Here is a 12,487-nt window from a genome sequence, read left to right as displayed (position 1 = left end):
CCTCTATACTGTCGGACGTATACCTACTGTAAAACTTTTTTCTACCAGTAATACCTATACAGTGTGTCCTAAATTATGGAATAAATTCGATATTTCCTAAATGAAAAGCCTTTTTAAAAAAATCTAAAATACGTCGATTTTTAAATTTAATGTTCTACATTTTACCATAAAATGTCATTATACAGGGTGATACACATTACAGTGATGACGTCATTGGCTATTTTTTTAAATGTAATACCCTGTATTTTAGGACATTTTTAGATCGATAAAAATGAGCTGATTTTAAAAAAGTATAATATTCGAGTCTAATGGATATAATTTAAAAGATATGCGCTTAGAAAATAAATTATTTATTATCAATTGCAAAAAAGTAGCCTACTTCTAGTTTTTGGTAAACTGTAATTATTTTTAGTAACTTTCAATAACAATGAAGTAGTACAATAATTGTATTAATTAGTGAATGTTCTGTATTATTGTTTAGAATTAATTTTAAGTAAAAATGAATTTGAGTGTAAAGCAAAGAATTGAAATACTCATGATGATTGGGTATGGAGACAAATCGCGAACTCAGATGGAAGTGTGTAATTTATTTAATGATAAATATCCAGAAATACCCATCACGCAGTCAAGAGTAAGTAAGATTAAAAAGAATTTTTGAGAAACTGGTATTGTTAAAAATGCACGCAAATCAGGTCATCCCTCTGTAAATTATGTTACAACATTAGATGTTCTAGTTGCTTTTGAAGAAAATGCAAACACTTCTGTTTGTAAGGTAAGTAGTGATCTCGATGTTTGTAAAACAACGGTACACAAAGTACGTAAAAGTAAGTAAAGTATACAAAAAAGTATACATTAAAGTATAAAAGAATACAATTTTGTGAAATAATGATGGATAACAGCCACCGAAACCCTCTCTTGGTTCAAAATATTATTTTTTCTGAATAAGCTACATTCAAATTAAATGGCGAGGTCAACCGTCAGAATTGTAGATACTGGGCAAAAGAAAACCCCAACTGAATCCGGGAACATCATACAAAATACCCGCAAAAGGTAAACGTATGGGCTGGCATTGTAAGAAATCATTGAACCCTACTATTTCGAATGTAATTTAAACTGGCTAGCATACCTTCAGTTTTTAAGTGGGTATCTCGTACCTACTTTAATTAATTTATTCCCCAGTACAATTAATATTGGAGGTTTTGATAACAGTTTATGGTTTCAACAGGATGGTGAGCCTCCGCATTATGCTTTAGATGTTCGAAGGCACCTAAATAAATTTTTTCCGAACAGTTGTATTGGAAGACGTGGACATATTGAATGGCCAGCGAGGTCGCCAGACCTCAATACTTTGGATTATTTTAAGTGGGAACATTTAAAGAATGTTGTTTATAAAACGAAATCTGCAAATATTGGAGACTTAAAAACAAGAATTCGTAAAGAAATAAACAATATTTCTCAAAAAAGCATAAACAACGTTCTACAAGAATTTGTGCAACGTTTGGGTTACTGTCAAATAAAACAAGGGCTACAATTCAAGCATTTAAGATTAAGTCATGTATTTTTTTCTGGATTACTTCAAGTTATTTATTATAATTTATTTATAATTTATTAATATTATAAATCAATAAAAAATAATTTTCTAAGCGCATATCTTTCATATTCGTTAGAACCCCATATTATACTTTTTTGGAATCAGCTCATTTTTATCGATCTAAAAATGTCCTAAAATATAAGGTGTTACATATAAAAAAAGAGCCGATGACGTCATCACTGTAATGTGTATCACCTTGTATAATGAAATTTTATTGTAAAATGTAGAACATTAAATTTAAAAATCGACGTGTTGTGGATTTTTTTTAAAAGGCTTTTCATTTAGGAAATATCGAATTTATTCCATACTTTACGGACACACTGTATAAGAAGCTTATTAATATGATATTTATGATATGATATTTGACTTCTTTTATGGTAATGGAACAAAGATTTAAATTCTGTTGGCTGTAGTTTTGATGTTATTCGTTCGTAGTTCAAAGGTCGATGGTTTATTCTCGACTCACGCAATTTTTTGTTTGTTTTGCTTCAGTTCCATTAAAATGTACTTTTCAGAAAAAGCTTGGTAGGTAAGAAACTCGTTTGGCGGGACTAATACGCCCTCGTGTGAGTTATAGAACTCACTTGAATAATTAATTAAATAATGTTTATATTGTTTTAAAAAAGTAAAGTTCTTTTTTTGAAGTCAAAATAAGACTTTTTAAAGAAATGAAAGAAAACATAAAAGGGTTTTGAAAAAAATAGCAGTACAATCTTTGCGTTTCATTCTAGATATGTAGTAATTTTTTTTACAGTAAGTATACGACTGCAAATAAATATAAACAGTAATATTAATTAGCACTGAACATAATATCTACTGAACAAAAACACTTAATGTAGAAAAAACAATATTTTATGGTACTTATACGTCCTTAGATTAAAACTTACTACGGGTTAGCCATTGTAGCGTAGCCTCTAGGGGTTTGATGCGCAGTACGATACGACTTGAGAGCTCAATTTAACTTGTGGTGCTTGTAAAGTCCAACTACAGGCCATATAGAAATTTTAAAACTTGTGATAATTGTCTTAAAAAGGTCTTAATCCTAAAATTATGTTTAAAATGTCTTGATCTAGCAGCATTTTTAATTTAGTGTAATGGAAAATGGATATTGATTCTAAAATTAATAACGCAAAATCACACATACATAAATTCAGTGCAAGTTGAAACAGTAATCGCTAAAATTGTCGTTCCTCTAGCAAAAGTAAGTTTTTATAGTTTCCAGTACAATTCCGTTAGGAATTAAACAAATATAAATTAAGAGAAATAAGAAAACGTGCCATTCAATAATATTTTTACTAATAGAAATCTTCTTGATGCAAGAGATTGAGCCATTTGCATACCATTTTCTTTGTCTGTTAGTGCCTACGAAAGTCAATGAATATCACTTGAACTTATATATTGGCTTCGTTGATTATGAAAAGGCATTCGACTCCATAGAACTTTGGGCAATAGAGAGAGCTATGAACAACTGCAGGATACACTCCTGATACAGAATGCTCATACACAATATTTACAAGAAAGCTACAATGAAAATACAAATTGATGCGAAAACCAAAGCTATACCAATTAACAGATGAGTTCGCCAGGGAGATGTTATCTCACCAAAGCTATTCACACTTGGACTTGAAGACGTGTTCAAAGACATTAACTGGGCAGATAAGGGAGTAAATGTTAATGGAAGAAAACTGAGTCATTTAAGATACGCTGATGACATTGTAATATTCGCTACAAATTTCGAAGAACTACAGACCATGATGACGCAACTATTTCAAGCTTCGGAAAAAGCAGGTCTTAAGATGAACTTGGAAAAAACAAAAATAATGACAAATACACCGAACATTCCAGAAATAAAATTGAATGACATAAATTTAGAAACAGTAAGCGAATACATCTACCTGGGACAGACAATGAAAATTAACAAAGAAAACCAAACTGCCGAAATTACCAGAAGAATAAGGTTAGCGTGGGCAGGAATTGGAAAACTGAGTTGGATCTTGAAAAGCACAAAAATAGAACAGTATTTGAAAACCAGAATTTACGATCAGTGTATCCTCCCTATACTCACGTATGGTTCACAGACGTGGACACTCACCAAGTCCAATATGGATAAAATAGTAAAAGCACAAAGAGCGATGGAAAGATCAATGCTCGGGGTGAGACTTATAGAGAGAAAAAAACAAACAAATGGATTAGAAGCAAAACGAAAGTAAAAGACGCAGGAGAACATGCTGCCAAATTAAAATGGAGCTTCGCAGGACACAATGCCCGACTGAAGGATAAGAGATGGAACCACGAAATACAACAGTGGAGGCCATGGTTAGGAAAGAGAAGCAGAGGAAGACCACAAATAAGATGGGCTGATGATATTAAGAAGATCGGAGGACACAACTGGAAGCAAGTGGCGCAAAATAGAAGACACTGGATTGATTTGGGAGAGGCCTATGTCTAAAGTTGGATTACTTAAGGCTGAAGAAGAAGAAGAAGTAGTGCCTATCCGTTTCGGATATTGGCGACCATCATGGCAATCTGTATTTTGCAAACTGCGGCTCCGAAAAGATTTGTGGTTGTTGTGTTGAACCACGTCCGTAGATTTTTCAGCCAGGAAATTCTGCTCCTTCCTGGTCCTCGTTTTCGTTCTACTTTTACTTAAAAAAATAATTGCAGCAAGTCATATCGTTCGCTGTTTCTTATGATGTGACCGAGGTATTTAATTTTGGCTATTTTTATTGTGGTAAACAACTCTTTTTCTTTTTGCATTCTTAATAAAATGTCCTGGTTACTTACGTGGTCGATATAGGATATCTTCAGGATTCTACGATAAAGCCACATTTCAAAAGCCTTAATTTTCTTGTAGGTAGTGTCTGTGAGAATTCACGACTCAACTCCGTACAATAGTATACATAGCATTGAAAGGCAGATCTTACTTTCTCTATCCTAGATTTTATTTCTAGGAAATGGCCCCAATTTTCATTGACGTTCGTACCAAGGTACTTCTTTCAATCTGCTGATAGTTCTTAGAGATCATCATGCATTTTGTTTTCTTAATGTTCAGTGAAAGTCCATATCTCTGACTTACTTCTGTGATTCTATTCATTAACTCCTGGAGGGCCTTATAACTGTCAGCAAATACCACCGTGTTATCCGTGTATCTGATGTTATTGATGTCTCCGTTAATTCGAATTCCACTTCAACATCTTCTACTGCTTCTTGAAAGATTTCCTTAGATATTAAACAGCAAGGGTGATAGTATACATCCCTGTCGGACCTCAAGTTTGATTTTGAAATCATCGGATTCCCCTACCTCTGTACGGATAGGCAATGTTTAATTTTAGTAAAAATTGCTAATCTTAGATCACAGGTGTTCATTCCAATATTTGTTAATATCTCCATCAACTTGTCGTGTTTTACTGTATCAAATGCTTTAAGGTAATCAATGAAGCATGCATAAATATCGCAATTTACATCTCTATATCGTTGAAATGCCATACTATAAGATTGTTAATTATTATGTTACAGAAAAGGAAGTCCTAACAATTAACAAAGATAAATATTCAAGGAGAAGTTCTAGAAGATGTTGCCTAACGAATATACAATGTATACATGTCGAATATTAATGAAACGTTATCTCTTTAGACTTGTGGATTACTAAACTACAGTAAATTTCTTCAAAAGAAAGATGACCGCCTATCTTAATACAGATTATTGGGGTGTACTTGAGCTTAGATTGGTCACGATTTCATGTCTATTTTTAATCTACGGCTAGAGAAGGAATGTGTCTTTATGATGGAAGAATCACTTCTTTTAAGTTTCTTTAATCCCTTTTATATTTTTGTTCCAAGCTTTTTATTTTTTTTTTTTGCTCCATTACCAAGACATTTTTTTTAATATAACTCCAACAAATTTTTTGAATTAGTAACAGTTTTTTTTGTGTTTGGAATGATTAATACGTAATTTACAATGCCACAATAAAATGTAACATTTTTTAATCACATATTCAAAATAAATTTTCAAAATATGCTCTCCTCACTCAAAAAAGCTGGGCATTCTAATATATTTTTTTGAATATGCAACTTATAAATTGATTTGCGTTTTTCGCGCAGAATGCATTGTCAAAAATTTTGGCCAGTTGGGAAAGCATTCGATATGCTTTTTCTGAGTAAATCAAATCATACATCCTTGCTTTGCCTATCGAGATAAATAATTTGACAGACCTAAAAAATAGAAGTATCAGATATCGCCAGAATAACATAGCTAAATTTTCCGTTTCAGGATGATGATGTTGATAGCGTTACGTTAGCTCATTTAGTGTATTATCAGGACAAGAAAAGGATAACTTTATTTTTATTGAGATCATTAAATGTTGTGATAAAATGCTTAAGAATTTTTCACGTCAGAGATAGAAGTTTTGTCAGAAAGAGCTAAACAGCGAAAAAAACCATTGATTGAATAAAAAATCATAGTAATCCACTAAATAAGGAAAAAGACCTTATAACAACGTGCATCGCCACGTCGCATCAGTGCTTTATACACACGTACTCCCATCACAAGATCCTCTTCCATCGATGCGCGTTAGAGGAGAAAAAAAAAACGAGTTCCGCTAGAGTGCTGATCTAGCGGGAACTTCACCAAATCTCTGAATGTTGACTAGAGGCCAAGCTTCCGGTGTTCTTTTAGAGTGTTGATCTGAAAACAACTCTACTGGCCCTAGAGTATTGTTTGAAGGCCAACCGCTTCTGCTAGAGTATTGACCTAGTGGTAGTTACTTACCCGGTCTTAGAGTATTGATCTGAGATAGACCTGTTCTTTCCCGTGGCTAAGTGTTAATTAGTCACTTGCCACTCTTCGCCGGATTGAGTGTTGATCGGCCCGTTTCATCGCTTTTGTGTATTAACACATCGTAATTGTCGTTTCAAATGTATGGTATTAATCGTATGTTATTTTTCTAAGATATTAAACAGACAATAGCCGAGCCGTGCATTGATATCGTCACTCTAGTATTGGCATTTGATTTCTATTATCTTGAATATAATTTTAATTTGTCATTTATTTTTTCCAAACATATTTTTATTTTAATTAAACCCGAATTTTATTGAGTGTGCTGTCTAAAAAAGCTACCCATCCCAAACCATATGAGCGGACTTTGTGTCAAAGTGGGGAATAGGATGGGGCTTAATATTTAAGTATTCAAAAATAAAACCCACCTTAATTCATGCCGTAACCAAAAATTAAATACGAATAATAATTGTATACCATTAATAAATTTTAAGAACTTTCGATTCTCTGGTTTAGTTGCACAGCGATTCTTTTACTATTATTTCTTCACTTTTAAGAGGCCAAGCCAAAATAGCCTACCTATATTAGAAATTTATTGATGTTACTGAAACCTAAATCTATATCGGTTTATCGTGGGGATATTTTCAGTAGATACTACTAATTCTAGATTATTTTTTATTTACCAGTTGACAGCTTTCTACAAATTAAAAAACTGCATAATAAAGACATAAGCTATCATATTCTGCTATATATTTATTTAAAATAAAAGTTTTAAAGGGCTTTCACATATAACCTAAATTTTTTCCTATGTTATTTTTTGTATTCATAAATACCCAAATATATAACAGTATCATATTCTCTATAACTAATTCCATAAATTATTCTTATAATATCATTTACAAAAGAATATTAAATACTTATTGTCTAAAATATTCTAAAGTTGTTCAAAAAAATTCCAAAAACTTGGCAGTTGTTCTTTTTTTTTAAGGAACAAAGAAATTATGGAACTTTTTTAAATTTCATATCCGACGTAATGCTAATATCCCTCTATCGGCATAAGTTCGCTTAATTTTACTTTAAATTTCAATAGAAAGAGAAAATACAAATAGTTACAGATTCACCATACCGTTGTTACCGTTTTATTACTTGTAGAAAAATATCATTTATTTCAAAATAGTCTCATAGGGTGTACAATATTTTTGTATTTTCAATTAATAAATATATTTTAAGAAGCATTTAAGTCGTGAATCAGTTGCTACAAGATATTCTTCAACTTTATAAAATAAAACGAACCAATTAAGTATACAGATTTGTTGAAACCTGTGAAAAAGTTGGACATCTGACTTATTTGAAAATATACACAATTAACATTTATAATATTAAAAATGCACATCTAGTCCAATATATGAGATATAGTTCAATTGTCCTCCCAATTTAATTTAAATGTACAGTATTTGTCCTCCTCTTAACACACAACGCTCACTAAACCATTCTATACAGCTTTTACCACAAAGAGATATCAAACTTCGTCACTGGCTTCAGCCATATTGTTTATATTTAAATTTTTGAGCCAGTTTTCTACCATACGCCACCGCTTCAGTGAACAGTAGATTTACCATTCATTACCATTGAACTATCCACCTCGCCGTTTTGCTTCGTCGTCCGTCTAGAGGAAGAACTTGTGCACTTGGCTTTAAGCAACCTTAACCCCATCCAGTTGGAGAAAGTGCTCATTGGAATCGATCCGTTTTGACCTTGGGCTTGCTCTGCTAAATGTTCTTTTTGGAGTTGATACCTACAGTGAAAATTCATATTATTTGAGCACAAAATACTAGTATAGAATATAATTGCTGACAAGGCTATGTAACAGAGAAAACAAAATAAATAATATAAATATGACACACACAATGAAAGCAGGCTTGCACCAAGTACTTACGTAGGTACACCATCTCTTATAATTGAGCCTAATAAACTATATTTGGAACCATGCAGTTTTCATGCTGTATTGATGTGTCTTTCCGTTATCTGTTACTAGTTCTTTTTTATATCTTTATTTATGTACTGTTTTATTATTATTTTTACTTTTTTTATTTTTCAGTAAAATATCATTGGCCGTTAACATTGACAGCCGTGTTGTTTTAAAATTTTGAACATTTGTTAGTTATTGTGAATTTGAAAATGTATGCGTATGAGGCAGAACACGAACATTTAATGGACGAATGCCTTCGAGTCGACGACGAAAATGAAAATATTGAGTACGACGATGACGAAGAAGAAGACGAAGAAGAAAATAACATAGAACAAATGGATGAAAATAGTAATACAGAACAAGAAATTTCTGATACGGAAGGTGCTAAATTAATGGTTCCTGCTGGGCTTTTCTTTCTTGGTAAAGACACAACTACTAAATGGATGAAATATATTCCTCCAAGAAATGTTAGAACACGTTCAGAAAACTTAATTACGCGTTCATTACGCCATTAGGTGGTAAAGAAGTTTCCAAGAATTTAAAAGTGAACTAGATATTTGGAAATATTTTTTTAATGGTACCATGATAAACATTATTGTTGAATGGGCAAACAAACATATTAGACACTCCCAAGAAAACTATAATTGAGAGAGAAACGCAAAGGCAACAGATGCTTTAGAAATTCGTGCTTTTATTGTTTTACTGTATTTGGCACGTGTTTTGAAAAGTAGCAGGTTAAGCACAGATGAACTTTGGAATAAAGACCAGGAATTGTCCAGGTACCGATTTAAATTTTTGCTACAACACAACATCTAAGGTTTGATGATATAGATTCACGTGAGAAATGAAAACTATTAGATAAATTTTGTCCCATATGAGAGATTTTTGAAATGTTTACTTTTAATTGCCAGAATGGTTATACGCCCTTTGAATACGTCAAAGTAGATGAAAAATTGGAGGCATTTAGAGGTCGATGTAGTTTTAAACAGTATATACCTAATTAAACAAATAAATATGGATTCAAAATGTTGCGCTAGCAGATTACAAGACCTTTTATACCTGCAATTTAGATCCATATTTGGGGCAACAACCACCAGGTCCTTTTGTTGTAAGCAATTCTCTATCGGAAGTGGTAAAGAGATTATGAGGAACAAAACGGAACATTACTGCGGACAATTGGTTTTTAAGCATACCAATAATCCAAACGTTGCTGCGTTATTACAAACTTACATTTCTAGAAACGTATCGCAAGAATAAGAAGGAATTACCTTATGAATTTTCTAAACCCATAAGCAGACCTATTCGATCCAGCATATTTGCTTACTATCATCATATTACTTTGGTGTCCTATATACCAACAAGAAATAAAAACGTACTCCTCCTGTCTAGTTTACATCATGACGATACGTTGATGAGGATTCCATGAAACTCGAAATGATTTTTGACTACAATTCTACAAAGGGAGAAGTTAACACAGTAGACAAGTTATGTGCTGCCTATGACTGCGCTAGAAATACTCGACGATGGCCAATGGTAATTTTTTATTCCATGCTAAATGTAGCTGGTATAAACTCCATGGTCCTTTTCTATTGTAATAATAACGAGATTCGATTACTACGAAGACAGTTTTTGCACAATTTAGCATTCGCTCTGATTCAACCGCAGCTTAACGTTCGTGCTTGTCAAGCCAATATACCACATATCATGTAGCGAGAATAAAAGAAATCACTTATATCACATATCAAAGATGTAATTCAAAGTAAAACAAACTACAATTAAAGGGTTTTTACCCACATATTTAGTGGCTTCAAATATGTACATCCAGATAATACTAATGATGAAATAGTTATTCCGAAAACGTTTTGTGATGTAGCCCGATAGCCTTTTTTATTATTCTACCTTTTATAAAGGAATTTTTAAATAAAACTTGTGTGACTCATCGTATACAGCCAACTACAGGAATTTAGTTTCCTTGTGGATACGATAATGAAGTTCAATGAACAATATGGGCTATAGGGACTCTATAGTATGTGTGAGACCGAATACTAATGTATTGGTTTCGAAGTTGCAGGTTTGAACTGAAGTTGAGAAGAAGAGACTATTAAGAGTTGTGATACTTTTAAATATTTAGGATCAATGATAAGCCGGAATGGTACTTGTATGAAAGATAATATGGAAATGAAAATAGCACGGAGAAAACAATCCACAAAAACACTCCATAAAGTGATATGACACAATCTTATATGGAGCGAAAGTATGGCGATTGACAACAACAATAAGAAATAAAATAAGAACAGTTGAATTGGGACTTTATAAGAAGATGTTTACAAACCGCCAAAGAGAATATAATAGGGAATAGGGAATAGGGAAAATATGGAATAGAATAGAATGCTTAATTACAAAAAATTTGGAAAACAGTCCTGCAGTGGAACAAACATTTACAAAAAACGCTAGAGCACTCATTACCGAAAAGAATATTTAACTGGAACCCGCCGGAAAGAAGGCGGAGAGGAAGACCTGCTATAATATTGAAAAAGATAAATCGGAACTATGATAGAAAGAGACCTCAGAGAAGGTTACTGGGATAATAGAATGCTTTGGAGGACAACAACGGCAAATTAATAATGGCAAAAGCCAAAGAAAAATAAGAAAACAAGGATATAGGAGCTTTGTTTATATGTTTGAAGTTAATAATGGATTCTGTCAACATTCTATACTAATAGACCATAAACTGTAACTTATCGGTCGAACTGTAAGCTGCTCAGCTGCTAGCTACTGCTTTTACACAGTTAGGTAATCCTCCAAGAATATTTCAAAACAAAATTAAGTATAACGTTCCTCTTTTCACAGGATTTAAGTTCTAAACCTCAGCAAATCAATTATCCATTACAGTATTCTATAATGGGTAAGTGATTGTGTGAATTGATTCAGAGCAAAACGAAAGGTGTTGAACGCATCAACAACAAGTGGTGCACTGGCCACTTAGTCGTTTTTCATATACCATATGCACTTGTCTCATATTTCATATACATATACTATGTCTAGTAAATTTGTGTTTTGTAAAAGATTTTTATAAGATTCTACAATCGTATTTTAAGATAAGGGCTCCTTTATTAGCTGAAGTCGGCATTTTAGTATTCACAATGTATGAAAACATATTTCTAGAATACAGATATCACAAAATCATATCATTTTAGATTACGTGTTTTCTAAAAAAGTTCATGTCAACAATGAGCACACTTTGTGGTCGATTTTACCCCAACGTGATCGACATTACCCTAATTGTGATAAGTCTCAGTTGATGTTATTTATTTCAGATACTACGAGCATACCACAGAAAATCAACACGGTTCTCATGGGACGAAGAGGCCATGGAAAGAGACCTCAGCGGTATAGCTGACAAAATACTTTCGATAAGAGGAGCATCCAAGTTATACAACATCCCTTATGGAACATTGCAAGACCGATTAAGAGGTCGTTTCGAGGACAAAAGAATTACACTAGGACGAAAAGCTGTCTTTACCAAGGAAGAGGAATCCGAAATTTTAGAACTGTCGATGGCGTTTTTTGGCCTTAGATCATGTACCATACGTCAAATGGTTTTTAAATATGCAGAGCAAAACAAAATTAAGCAATCATTTAAAACCAGAAGCAACAAGTTTGAGTAGAAATATTGCTTTTAATCGTGAAGAATACAAAAACTTGGCAACTCTATGTGATTGTTAAAAATTTGAATGTAATTAAATTTTTAATGTTGATGAGACGGGTATCAGTTCATATTCCCTGTAAAATTTTTGCGACCAAAGGCCGAAAACAAGTTGGTGCAATTACCAGTGGTGAACGAGGACAAACCATGACACTAGTATGCGCTTTAAGTGCCTAAGGTCAATATATTCGACCTATGTTTATTTATAGAAGAAATCGGATGAAAGAAGGTTTGGACAAAAACGGTCCTATTGAGAATAACTTTTCTTGGAATGGTTGAAACATTTTCAGCAGCATGTTAATGCTTCTAAAGACCATCCAGTTCTTTTAGTGCTAGATAACTACACAACGCATTTAAGTCTGGCTTCCTACAATTTTTGTCGCGACACACACCTACATAACACCTTTTTTTCTCTGTTCAAGACAGCTTACTACCAAGAATGTGACAA

At 32.9% G+C, this 12,487-nt stretch overlaps 1 protein-coding gene across 1 annotated transcript in view; it reads right to left on the bottom strand.

Moving 5' to 3' along the window:
* Positions 1-217: 217 nt before the first annotated feature.
* m (zona pellucida domain-containing protein miniature) overlaps positions 218-12,487 on the bottom strand; it is a 360,187-nt gene continuing 347,917 nt past the window's right edge. Inside the window, exon 9 of the mRNA XM_072540065.1 lies at positions 218-8,159. Within this exon, the coding sequence (XP_072396166.1) occupies positions 7,961-8,159 (199 nt within the window). The 3' untranslated portion in view covers positions 218-7,960. The remainder of the gene's footprint in view (positions 8,160-12,487) is intronic.

The sequence above is a fragment of the Diabrotica undecimpunctata genome, chromosome 1 (genome assembly GCF_040954645.1).
Source record: "Diabrotica undecimpunctata isolate CICGRU chromosome 1, icDiaUnde3, whole genome shotgun sequence".
NCBI lineage: Eukaryota > Metazoa > Arthropoda > Insecta > Coleoptera > Chrysomelidae > Diabrotica > Diabrotica undecimpunctata.
Note: the sequence above shows the minus strand (reverse complement) of the source record. Positions and strands in the feature narration are given on the sequence as shown.